Source organism: Drosophila suzukii, chromosome X, assembly GCF_043229965.1.
Source record: "Drosophila suzukii chromosome X, CBGP_Dsuzu_IsoJpt1.0, whole genome shotgun sequence".
Classification (NCBI taxonomy): Eukaryota; Metazoa; Arthropoda; class Insecta; order Diptera; family Drosophilidae; genus Drosophila; species Drosophila suzukii.
Window position 1 is genome coordinate 8,816,396 of NC_092084.1, and position 13,177 is coordinate 8,829,572.

A 13,177-nucleotide genomic window follows, 5' to 3' on the forward strand; every position below is an offset into this window, starting at 1 on the left:
CTGGGGGGCGGAAATCAACCTTTTGGTTAGCTTATACTTTCTACCTCCAAATTGCCTCAAAACATCTAAGATACTTTTTTTAATTTGTCCATAAAACTGTTTAAAATTTAGTTCTTGTGAAAATGATAGCTTAAAGCCAAATGAACCAACAAGACCCATAATACCTGGTATCCAGGGTGTCACTATAGAAGGCTTTAAGGGAAAACCAGGTTCATTTGTGGACTTTTCGCTCTTGCCGTTCAGTGCAATGCAGTGCAGTTCATCTCGTCCCATATGGGTAACAACTTGGCTTATGGCAAACAGGCCGACAACGACAACAAGAACAACTATAACACCAGCGGAACGGAACCCAACACCATCGGCAGAACCACCATATAGCACCAGTACCATCAGTACTGCCACTGCCACCAACAATGTCTGGGCCACGGGGCGCGTTGAACTTTTGATGCATGCGGGCCACCAAGTGACTGAAAAGAGCTAAAAAAGAAATGCCGGGCGAGAGTAAAGAAAAAAGGAAGAAAAAGCATAAAATAAATAAAATCAAAAGAGAAAGCCATACATAAAGGGGACGAACGAAGGGGGCACATGTGCCTGCAAGTGTGCAGTGTGGGCTCAAAGACTACAGAATACCCTGTAATAGGGATCATTTGAGGGATATAAGCTCTCAAGATTTTAAATAAATGCGGGTACTATAACAAAGTTACAAAAGTAGAGTTAAGAAAAACATACCAAAATTAACCAGTACTTATTATTTTAAGAGTTATATATTTGATAGTTAGGATACTATAAATACCACATTTTACGAACTTCCTAGTTATCACATCCAAAAGTTTCCCAAATCCAGGGTTTTTTTGCCAAAGCGGCTTTGTGTGTCAGTTTTGGGGCCTTAAAACTTCAGTTTTCCCCACCTTTCGGAGTCCTGGGAACTGGGATTCTCTACGGGTTAAGGGATAAGCCAAGAGGGGGGTCAGTTGAAAGACGAGGCGGAAGAGAAGAGGTGTCTGCCGATGGGCGGGCAATAAAAGTGGGCGGGGCTGTCGCGACTTGTCATTTGCCACACAACTTGCGGTCGTTTAATCTGCATTGCCGTGTTGTTAATGTGTTCCATCCACCTCCCATCAACCCCACGTGTCCAGAAAGTGCTCTTATTTTTTGCCTTTCCACCTCTTTTTTTTCCATCTCTTTTTCCCGCAGTGCGGACACAAATCATCCAGCCGCCGGTGGACACAACGGTGCTACTTGGCCTGACGGCCACTCTGCAGTGCAAGGTGTCCAGTGATCCAAGTGTTCCGTACAACATCGACTGGTATCGCGAGGGTCAGTCGTCGACGCCCATCAGTAATTCGCAGCGCATTGGGGTCCAGGCGGACGGGCAGCTGGAGATCCAGGCGGTTCGGGCCAGCGATGTGGGAAGTTATGCCTGTGTGGTCACCTCTCCCGGGGGAAATGAGACGCGGGCCGCCCGCCTCAGTGTCATCGAGCTCCCGTTCCCGCCCAGCAACGTGAAGGTGGAACGACTGCCGGAGCCGCAACAGCGCAGCATCAACGTATCCTGGACACCGGGATTCGATGGCAACAGTCCAATATCCAAATTTATTATCCAGCGACGTGAGGTCTCCGAATTGGGTAAGTTTCGTTGGATACTTTTATCTTTATGTGTATTTTCCGGTAGCGTAGAGTTTGCGGGTTGCGGTGGTTTTGGTTAGCATTGGATTTATGATTTATGGGGAGGGATGAAAGTGTACACGGTTGCCATTTATAAGTAAAAATGTCGCACAGAAACGAATAGCCCGCGAATCACATATAATTACTTTCATTTATACAAAATACATGTAGTTCTTAAGAGTTTAATACATTTCGATAACATGTTTAGAAAACCCATATATACTAAGCATATTCAAAATATTTTAGATACAATAAAAAGTGGCAACCGTTGGTTAAATTTAAGCTCATGAAGAACCACGAACCACCGACTTAACTTAGGTTCTTATTACAAACCACACAAAGGAAACCAAGATTTTGATCCGTTTCTTTTTGTTCTCTCTTTTCTTCCATTAAATTTATTTTGAACAACACCAACAACTGGAACGAACCGAAATTTTACGAACTGTAAATTCATATTAATTGTATTATGTATTGAATTTATTGATGATAACTTGTTTGTACATATTCGTTATTTAATTTTCGATTGTAATTTGTTGTTTTGCACTTTGTTTTCATCGCGTTCACATCAACATCGACAACAACAACAACGTCATCACATGGAACACGCTGTAATCTACACACTTTTCACAAAATATATATATATATCTGTATACCACTTGAACACCCTTTCACCAATCCACCATAACACCAATCGCACCTGAATCTCTATCTCCCACTTACACACTCACCATTTCACCATGATCCCCGCCTGCTGTTTTTTCCAAACACATTAACATCACAGAAAAATTCGTAGGTCCAGTCCCAGATCCTCTGCTCAACTGGATCACCGAGCTGAGCAATGTCTCGGCGGATCAACGATGGATCCTGCTCGAGAACCTCAAGGCCGCCACCGTCTACCAGTTTAGGGTTAGTGCCGTAAATCGCGTGGGCGAGGGTTCTCCATCGGAACCCAGTAATGTCGTCGAACTGCCCCAAGAAGGTGAGTAGTATTACCCAGATCCCGCAAACGATCCCTGCTTTTGGGATTCCAATCCTCATTTTGTGCATTGAGTACTAGTATCGTAACGTATATTGTGTGTGTGTTGTATTGCTTTCCCTGAGTTGGTTTTTATTTAATTTGTGAATATTTTATTAAGAAAAATCCAAAGCTTTCCCAAGTGATTAAGTGCTCTTGTATTAAACGCATTTAAAATTTTAAAAAATATTTTTTTACGTAAATGTATGTCTTGAACTTTCTTTATTCCATTTATTTTTTGTATATTCTGATTAGTTTGTAAACTAATCTTACATTTGATCTGATTTAATTTCTAGTGATTATATAGAATCACGAATAACTAAATCGGAAAACTTGTGTACCTATTTTAAACTCGAATTGATGTCTGTACCTTTTTTTATTCCGTGTTCAAAAACATTTATTTTATTTCGATAAAAGATCCTATAAGTTTGTAAAATTACAGATTTTAAATTTGTCTGATTTTTCTCTTAGAAATTATTATAAATCATTTAAGAAAACATATATATATAAAGATATATATCCCGTATATAGCCTTGTATAGTGTAAAGAACTAATGCTGAATACCCTGTATATGTATTGTACTTTTAACTGCTATCGTTGTCATCACGAAAATGAATTTTGAAAATCGCCGTTGGTCGCCCGCCTGCGCGTAGAGTTTCCGCTTCACCGAGGTATATACTTATAGACCAGATCACGCCCCTTTTAAGCCCCCTCACACAAATCACACACACACACAGAGATGAACAAAGAAAACCCCAGAGAGAAGTACAGACTCTCCATTAAATGGACTACAGATATCTATAAGCCCACTCTAATAATATACATATCAATCCCCCAATTTAGCTCCTTCCGGTCCACCGGTGGGATTTGTTGGATCCGCTCGCTCCATGTCGGAGATCATCTCTCAGTGGCAACCGCCCTTGGAGGAGCATCGCAATGGCCAGATCCTTGGCTATATCCTGCGGTATCGCCTATTTGGGTACAACAATGTTCCCTGGTCCTATCAGAATATTACCAACGAAGCGCAGCGCAACTTTCTGATTCAAGAACTGATCACTTGGAAGGATTATATTGTTCAGATCGCAGCCTACAACAACATGGGCGTGGGTGTTTACACCGAGGGTTCCAAGATCAAGACCAAGGAAGGAGTACCAGAAGCACCGCCCACGAATGTGAAAGTGGAGGCCATCAACTCGACGGCGGCCCGATGCCGATGGACACCACCGAATCCGCAACAGATTAATGGCATCAATCAGGGCTACAAGATTCAGGCTTGGCAACGTCGACTGATCGATGGCGAGTGGAAGGACATTGAGAGACGCATGATGACGGTGCCACCGAGTTTGATTGATCCACTGGCGGAACAGACGGCCATTCTGGGAGGTCTTGAGAAGTACACCGAATACAATATCAGTGTGCTGTGCTTCACGGATCCTGGCGATGGTGTGGCCAGTATTCAAGTGCCGGTCATGACCCTGGATGATGTGCCCGACGAGGTCACTGCCCTGCATTTCGACGATGTCTCCGATCGATCGGTGAAAGTTCTCTGGGCACCGCCACGCTTTACGAACGGTATCCTCACGGGCTATACGGTTCGCTACCAAGTCAAAGATCGCCCGGATACCCTGAAATCCTTCAATCTGACAGCGGACGATACTGAGTTGACGGTGAATCAATTGCAGGCCACCACCCATTATTGGTTCGAGATCTTCGCCTGGACGCGCGTGGGCAGTGGTACTCCGAAAACAGCCACCATTCAGAGTGGTGTAGAACCAGTTCTACCACATGCACCCACTAGTCTGGCACTCTCCAATATCGAAGCCTTCTCCGTTGTGCTACAGTTCACTCCCGGTTTTGATGGCAACTCCAGCATTACCAAGTGGAAAGTCGAAGGTCAGACGGCCAGGAATATGACATGGTTCACCATTTGCGAGATCAATGATCCCGATGCGGAGACTTTGACCGTCACTGGTTTAGTGCCGTTCACCCAATACAGGCTAAGATTGAGTGCCAGCAATGTGGTTGGCAGTTCGAAACCCTCCGAGGCAACTAAAGATTTCCAGACCATCCAGGCCAGGCCCAAGCATCCACCATTCAATGTGACCGTGAGGGCGATGAGTGCTCAACAACTGCGAGTTCGTTGGATTCCGCTGCAACAAACTGAGTGGTATGGTAACCCCCGTGGCTATAATATATCCTACAAGCAATTGGTAAAAGCTCCCGGAACCATAAAATACCTACCACGATCGGTGGTAATCGAAGATCATACGGCCAACTCGCATGTGTTGGATGGTCTGGAAGAGTGGACACTGTATGAGGTGAAAATGAATGCCTGCAATGACGTGGGTTGCTCTAAGGAGAGTGAGACGGCCGTGGAGAGAACTCGCGAGGCGGTTCCAAGTTATGGACCACTGGATGTCCAGGCCAATGCCACAACATCCACCACAGTCGTCGTGCAATGGGGTGAAGTTCCGCCACAGCATAGGAACGGTCAGATCGATGGCTACAAGGTGTTCTATGCCGCAACGGATCGGGGACAACAGGTGCTGCATAAGACGATACCGAATAATGCCACATTCACCACAACCTTGACGGAACTCAAGAAGTTCGTGGTCTATCATGTTCAGGTCTTGGCCTACACGAGATTGGGCAATGGTGCTCTGAGCACTCCACCCATTCGGGTTCAGACCTTTGAGGATACCCCGGGTGTGCCATCGAATGTGAGTTTCCCCGACGTCACCCTGACCATGGCTCGCATCATTTGGGATGTGCCCATGGATCCCAATGGAGAGATCTTGGCCTATCAGGTCACCTACACCCTGAATGGCAGTGCCATGCTGAACTATAGTCGAGAGTTCCCGCCCTCCGATCGGACATTCCGAGCCACGGGTTTGCTGCCCGAGAAGTATTACAGCTTTAGTTGCACGGCTCAAACGCGCCTGGGTTGGGGAAAAATAGCCACTGCTCTGGTGTACACCACCAATAACCGGGAAAGACCTCAGGCCCCATCGGTTCCACAAATATCACGCAGTCAAATACAGGCTCATCAGATCACCTTCAGTTGGACACCGGGAAGAGATGGCTTCGCACCACTTCGTTACTACACGGTGGAGATGCGCGAGAATGAGGGCAGATGGCAACCACTCCCGGAGAGAGTGGATCCTTTACTGAGTTCCTACACAGCTCTTGGGCTGAGACCCTATATGACGTACCAGTTTCGTATTCAGGCCACCAATGATCTAGGACCCTCGGCCTTCAGTCGCGAAAGTGTGGTTGTGAGAACTTTGCCCGCTGCTCCGGCAGTCGGAGTTGGAGGCCTGAAGGTCGTCCCCATCACCACCACTTCGGTGAGGGTACAGTGGAGTGCTCTGGAAACGGGCATGTGGAATGGTGATGCCGGAACCGGTGGCTATAGAATTCTTTACCAACAACTCTCCGATTTCCCAACCGCCCTGCAGTCAACACCCAAAACCGATGTGCATGGCATCAATGAGAACAGTGTGGTGCTGTCGGATCTTCAACAGGATCGCAACTATGAGATTGTGGTGCTGCCCTTTAATTCCCAAGGTCCTGGACCTGGCACGCCCCCAGCAGCGGTTTATGTGGGCGAAGCGGTGCCCACCGGAGAACCGAGAGCCGTAGATGCAGCGCCCATTTCCAGCACCGAAGTGCGTCTGCTGTGGAAGCCACCGAAGCAGAGCATGCAGAATGGAGATATCCTGGGTTACAAGATCTACTACTTGGTCACCTACTCACCACAAGCCTTGGAGCCCGGCCGCAAGTGGGAGGAGGAAATCGAGGTGGTATCGGCCACGGCCACTTCGCACAGCCTGGTGTTCCTTGACAAGTTTACCGAATATCGCATCCAATTGCTGGCCTTCAATCCGGCCGGAGATGGACCTAGATCTGCACCAATTACTGTGAAAACACTGCCAGGAGTACCAAGTGCTCCACTCCACCTTAGATTTTCGGATATCACAATGCAGAGCTTGGAGGTAACCTGGGATCCACCAAAGTTCCTCAACGGCGAGATCCTGGGATACTTGGTCACCTACGAAACCACCGAGGAGAATGAGAGTAAGTTGCCATTATTAGATTATACTAAACTAGATTCTAACTTCCCTTATTTCCGACAATCCCCACAGAGTTTAGCAAGCAGGTGAAACAAAAGGTATCTAATACTACCCTTCGAGTGCAGAATCTGGAGGAGGAGGTCACCTATACGTTTACCGTCCGTGCTCAAACGTCCGTGGATTACGGTCCGGGTGTGAGTGAGAATGTGACGACAGGACCCCAAGATGGTTCCCCAGTAGCGCCTCGTGATCTCATCCTGACAAAGACGCTGTCCAGCGTCGAGATGCACTGGATCAATGGGCCATCGGGTCGGGGACCCATTCTGGGCTACCTAATCGAGGCCAAAAAGCGGGGTAAGTTGCTGTTTTCCTACTCGAAATTGTAGAACTGGTTTTGGACCTGCATTTACTATATGATCTCTCCGTATCTTTTTGAATCTCTTCTACTTTGCATTCGATATCTCTTTGGTGACTTGGTTCTAAAATGACAAATTATTTCCAAAAACTATAATAACACATTTTTTGAAATGCTTGCGTAGAAAAAGGAGAGCCGTCATTTGTTTGTAAGTATTGCTGTCTCGTAGAAATTAGAATGTAAGCAATGATTATTTATTTTTACTAATAACAATAATATTATCGATAAATTTTGATATATTGCCTAAGTACATTTATTTTTTTAACCATAGCTCATTTTGGTTTCTTTTGCATTTTTACATTTCTTAAAAATTATTTTATTTCAATCGAAATATTTATTTTGATTATTTTGATATTGTGTAGTTAGAGTTAATTATTAAATATTTTCCAAGCAGAACCCTAACTTTTATCTTCCGCAAACCATAGACGATTCCCGCTGGACGAAAATCGAGCAGACTAGGAAGGGCATGATGCAGGACTTTACGGTCAGCTATCACATCCTGATGCCCTCCACTGCGTACACATTCCGGGTGATTGCCTACAATCGCTATGGCATCTCGTTCCCTGTGTACTCCAAGGACTCCATCCTGACGCCCTCGAAACTTCACCTGGAATATGGCTATCTGCAGCACAAACCCTTCTATCGGCAAACTTGGTTCATGGTCTCACTGGCGGCCACATCGATAGTGATCATAGTGATGGTCATTGCAGTGCTGTGTGTCAAGAGCAAGAGCTACAAATATAAACGTAAGTTCTAGAGGTTTTGAATTGAATAAATTAGTTAATTTAAATATGATTTCTTGCAATTACAGAGGAGGCCCAGAAGACTCTGGAGGAATCCATGGCCATGTCCATTGACGAGCGACAGGAGCTGGCTCTGGAGTTGTACCGCTCTCGTCACGGCGTTGGAACCGGCACCCTTAACAGTGTGGGCACTCTGCGCAGCGGCACCTTGGGCACCCTGGGCAGGAAGTCCACCAATCGTCCGCCGCCGGGCGTCCATCTCGGCAAGAGTCCGCCACGCCCCTCGCCCGCCTCCGTGGCCTATCACAGCGACGAGGAGAGCCTGAAGTGCTACGACGAGAATCCGGACGACAGCAGTGTGACCGAGAAGCCCTCGGAGGTGAGCAGTTCGGAGGCATCGCAGGTGAGTTGAGGGAAAAACAGAGACCAAGTAAAATATGCTAGCAAAACCCCAAATAGAAAAGGTCTTTGAAGACCGTAAGCGAAACTAAAATCGAAACCCAAGAAAGCACTTTAGGATCATAAGAGATCATTTGTTGAAACTAAATTGCCCAATTGGTTTGATTAATTCGCATAATATTCCCTTAGAAAACTAACAATTCATTTAGTAACCCAACTAATCCTTTACTAACCCAACTAAAATTTCAAATTCATTGTGTTATTTGAAAGCAACCAACAATATCATAAACAAAACATATTTTACTAAGGACCGTTTGCCTGCTTGATGAATACTATGCTCAAGACATGTGGACTAGATCGTGTTTCCCTCATGATTTTATGTTTGTATAAAGTCTTGAGTTTCTTTAAAGAAAACCTAGTAATATTTAATGGAAACGAAGTTTAACATTGGTTCTATTCATTTTTATTTCAGCACTCGGAAAGCGAAAACGAGAGCGTGCGAAGCGATCCGCACTCGTTTGTGAATCACTATGCCAACGTGAATGACTCGCTGCGGCAGTCGTGGAAGAAAACCAAACCGGTGCGGAACTACTCCAGCTACACCGATTCGGAGCCGGAGGGCAGTGCAGTGATGAGCCTCAATGGTGGCCAGATTATCGTCAATAATATGGCCAGATCGAGGGCACCACTGCCCGGCTTCTCGTCGTTCGTCTGACAATCAACCGAGTTCTAAGATCTAAGCACCAGTAGCAACGGCACCGTCATCCGCGAGACCTTTGTCTAGGGATTCAAGCCTCCTTGAAGCTTAAAATCTTGAAGGCCTGAAGGATGGAGGAGAGGACAAGGGGACAAGGGGATCCGGAGAAGGAAGACGGAGCTGGGGGCTCGGCTGGGGGCGAATCGAAACATTGGAGATGGACGACAAGACACCCACATCCACATATCAGACTGATCCAGCAACTCCAGGCCTCAGCCCCTCCAGCTCTCCGACGATGCGCTGCTACAGGGATATACATATTATACTATATATATACCAGACATTCGGTTAGGTTACCCTGTATGCATTTAGTTTTAGTTTCTAGTTACGAGAGATCTGAGATTTGCGAGCATTTTGTGTGCCTTTTACCTTGGGTTGTGTATTGTATCGTTTGAACTAGATACCTTTGTCTTTTATGCGTATATCTTTTAATCCTCTTGAATCTGTATTGATTTTTGTTTACAATGAAACACATTTTAATTTTTAAAGCGAACAACGCAATCCAGTGTGAAAGGCACATTAGTTTTAGCCTGTGTTTCCCAGCATGACTCTGCTCCTATTTTTTAGTATTTATTTTTGTGCAGTGTACAGTGTGAGTGCGATGCCGTCTGCCACGCCTCCAAACAATGGCATTTATCGGATGGGGCGCGATAAATCGAATCCGAATCCTGTGATAAACCGATTCGTCGCGCCGCCTTTAAGTTTTTCAAATGATTTCCAAGTGTGTTCAGCGCGTGGCAGGCAGCTTGAACTTTGAGTGACTGTGAGTGTGAGTGATTTACGCGTTTAGTCTGGCGCAATCTCATTATATTTAAAACGACAAACGAAAAAGTTATGTTTTATGTTTATTTTTTTTTGCGTGTGCGATTGAAGCTAGAAAATCTGGAAGTTTGAAGGCGAGGATGAGAGACTCCGATGCAATCGGTGGATCAACTAGAAGAAACCATGAGAAAAAGTTCACGAGAAACACAAAAAGAAAAAGAACCCATAAGGAAATATGCAAGCAAAAAAACAAAATTCTATCTTATAAGCAAAGATAAATGTATTTTTTTTTTGGGAAAGGCAAAAAGAAGAAGGCTATAGCTATGGGAATGAGCAGAATATGTCAAGATGACGGCTTAGGATACGTATATTCATCAGATATATTGATAGGCCATATTAATGCAATTTCTTTACCACATAAGCCCACAAACGAAAGCAACTGTAACACACAAAGCAAACAAACAAACAAACGAGCAAACATGCATTTCTGCAGACCTGCAACAAACACAAACAAACAAACAAACGAAGGAAAGATTCTTTTCGAGCGCATGCGCAGCAGACTTAGCACTAAGTACGATAAGTACGATCTTCTTAGGTAGTAAGACTAATTTTTTTTTGTTAGTTGGGGCCTAGTCCCTCCGGGGGGACTACGCCCTGGTACTCTAGCTCGTAACTCTTTGATTGTTCAACCCCCGACGCTTAGGTGTAATCGTACTCGTAATTGTAATTGTATTTGAATGCAGTTTATATTTATGACTATATTTATATATCGATGTATACATGTATATCTAAAAAACTTAAACGACTGATTATATATTTTCCCCCGATTAGTTGTATACTTAACTCCTTTTTTGTACTTGTACTACCTATGCATTAACTACGTTTAGACCACTTTGGCGCCCGCTGAAATGAAATCGCAAGCTAATTTCAACTTCAAAGACTCGAAGCACAAGTTCATCTAGTTAAGTAAATGTAATTGTAATTGTTGAATTGATGAAGGATCGTCCTCCACTATTTGAGGGGCAAGTCGTTTGATGTGGAGAAGCGACTCCAGAAATGGAGGAATGATGGATGGATATGGAGATGGCGGAGCTCAAGGATCTTGGCTCGGGGCTAGTTGAAACCGTGCAGCAAGCGCAAAGTATTAGAATATTGATAAATACAATTTAAATGTGTAAATGTAATTGATGGAGCATACGAATATGAATCAATAAAAGAACATGAAATCAATGTGAAAAACACTTGTTTGACATTCATAGCTTTTTTACATTGCCCTACCATTAAATCAAACGAATTTTTTGTATATTCCGGGCTCTCACTATTAAATAAATATGGGAAAAAAAGGGGAATTCTGTGGGCAGGCATTTAATAATTGTATTTACAGGGATTTTTCAGATATCTCATCCGTTTAGATGCGGTGGTATGTGGTTGAAAGAGATTTCTGATGGCACCCCCATTAAAGTGACGAATCAGTCGAGAATTGGCTTAATACTACTGGTGGAACCCTCCTCCTGAACCTGTTCCACCACCTCCTCGTCCTCCTCCTCCTCCTCTTCCTCTCCCTCGCCGACTGTCTCGCCATCAGCATCCGCTTCCAATTCCTGCCGTTCGATGTGACGAGCCGCCGGCTGTGATGCGAAAGAAGTGGGTGAAGTGCCCGGATGGGTAGACGTTGTGGCCGCCGTCGAGGATGGGAGCAAACTGGGCATGCTCACGGGGCACATGCAGGGCACAAATTGGATGCGACTGCCACTGGAGGAGACCCCCTGCTCCGACATCACATTCTGCGACTGCTGCTGCGGCGGCTGGTAGTTGAAGTAGTCCGGATACGGATACTGCGGCCTGGCATTGTAGAGGTTGCTCACCCGGCGATTATACGTGGGATATTCGCCGAAGCGCAGTAAACTGGATGTGGATCCCTCGGAAAAACTGCTGCTGGTGGACTGGGCCACTGGCGGAGGAGGAGGTGGTGGCGTTGTGGTGCTAGTGGTGGTACTGGTCGTGGTGGTTGGAGCCGGCGTGGTTGTCGTCGTCGTAGTCGTAGTGGTCGTTGGAGCCGGAGTGGTGCTGGTCGTGCTGGTAGTTGTACTACTGGGCGCACTCACTTCCTGCCTGGGAACGGTGTCATGTCGTCGGCCAGCCCCGTAACTGTTCACCGCATAAGGATCATACTGGTGGGGTGGTCCTGGTAGCATTGGTGTCTGTGGAGCTCCAAATCCAAAGAATCCGGGAGCCAACGGCTGATAGGTGTACGTGCGGAAGTAGGTGAGCGGGATTTGCTGCAGCATTGGACCACCACTGGGCTCCCTGGTTTCCCTATGGACACAGGTATGGTTACCATGGGATCTTGTAGTTTTTTGGAGACTTTGTTACTTACGTTGTTGTTTTTGGCCACCAGAAGGCGTTGGACAGCGAGGATCCGGCCAGGATTAGAGTGATCTAGCGGTGGATGGAAACAAGATACAACAATGAGTACACAAGGCGACACACATTAAGGGTAAGTCCTACAATTCCTTATTTAATACTATTTTCGACTTTTACCTTTTTGGCGAAAAATATTCTTTAAATTATTTCCAAAAAATTGTTTTCCAACACTTAAGAAAGTATTTGCCCTATTTTTTAAAATTTAACACAACTTTCCACTTTTCCTTTCCGGCCGAAAAAAATATTCCTAAGGCAATTCTTATTCAAGGGTTTTTTTTTAATTTCCGAAAATATTTTTTTCAGTATGTAAATTTTACTTTGTTTCAAAAATATTTTTTTTAAAGTCGATTGATCTTTATATATTTATAACAAATCACAATTGACTTCGTATTTTTAAAATTCAGATAATACTTTGGTGATTTAAAATTTTGAAAAATTCCTTGATGGTTTTAAAATAGTCCTCTTAACTAATATGTGCCGCAAAAAGGAAGATTTGAATTTATACATTATTTCCTTTTTGTCCATACGATTAGTTTGATATAAAATATCTTAATATCCTTTTATTTTTATATATGAACAGACTATTTTAATGGGATTTTCATAGCAATAATCACGATTATTATCAATCACTTGGTTCATAAAAAGATGTCTTGGACTTTTTTTTATCCAAATTGCAAGGATATCTTAAGCTTTAAAGCCAGTTTAATCCTTGAATATTTTTTTTCACATACCACAACATTTAGCCACATTTCAATTTGCATAGCACACTTCACTGGGGGAAAAATATCCCTTATCCTTGTTGAACAATTAAAAAATATGAAAAAAAAGGATGCGATCTTATGTAAACCACTCGCGTTCGCGGTTGCCTTTGTTCTAAGCCCAAAAAGAGTCGCGGTGCGAGCTTTTATAGCCGAAAACTAAAAT

The 13,177-nt window shown here is 44.5% G+C and overlaps 2 protein-coding genes across 13 annotated transcripts in view; one reads left to right on the top strand and one right to left on the bottom strand.

Annotated features, from left to right (window-relative positions):
• Positions 1-11,068, top strand: part of sdk (sidekick cell adhesion molecule) — an 85,192-nt gene extending 74,124 nt beyond the window's left edge. For 4 of the 12 annotated variants that reach the window (XM_065868207.2, XM_065868199.2, XM_065868206.2 and 1 more), the window contains 9 exons: positions 1,195-1,626; positions 2,447-2,644; positions 3,334-3,351; positions 3,524-6,757; positions 6,826-7,107; positions 7,293-7,316; positions 7,594-7,914; positions 7,980-8,314; positions 8,783-11,068. In XM_065868207.2, coding sequence (XP_065724279.2) covers positions 1,195-1,626; positions 2,447-2,644; positions 3,334-3,351; positions 3,524-6,757; positions 6,826-7,107; positions 7,293-7,316; positions 7,594-7,914; positions 7,980-8,314; positions 8,783-9,025 — 5,087 coding nt within the window. In that variant the 3' untranslated portion in view covers positions 9,026-11,068. The remainder of the gene's footprint in view (positions 1-1,194; positions 1,627-2,446; positions 2,645-3,333; positions 3,352-3,523; positions 6,758-6,825; positions 7,108-7,292; positions 7,317-7,593; positions 7,915-7,979; positions 8,315-8,782) is intronic. The other 8 variants (XM_065868205.2, XM_065868212.2, XM_065868210.2 and 5 more) reach the window with 5 other exon arrangements.
• Positions 11,069-11,178: 110 nt separating this feature from the next.
• LOC108020177 (uncharacterized protein DDB_G0290587) lies at positions 11,179-13,121 on the bottom strand. The gene is made up of 3 exons (XM_036820923.3): positions 12,985-13,121; positions 12,207-12,268; positions 11,179-12,145 (listed from the first exon to the last, which is right to left on the bottom strand). Exons 1-3 carry the CDS (start codon positions 13,012-13,014, stop codon positions 11,299-11,301), a joined length of 939 nt encoding a protein of 312 aa, XP_036676818.2. The 5' UTR covers positions 13,015-13,121; the 3' UTR covers positions 11,179-11,298.
• Positions 13,122-13,177: the final 56 nt, after the last annotated feature.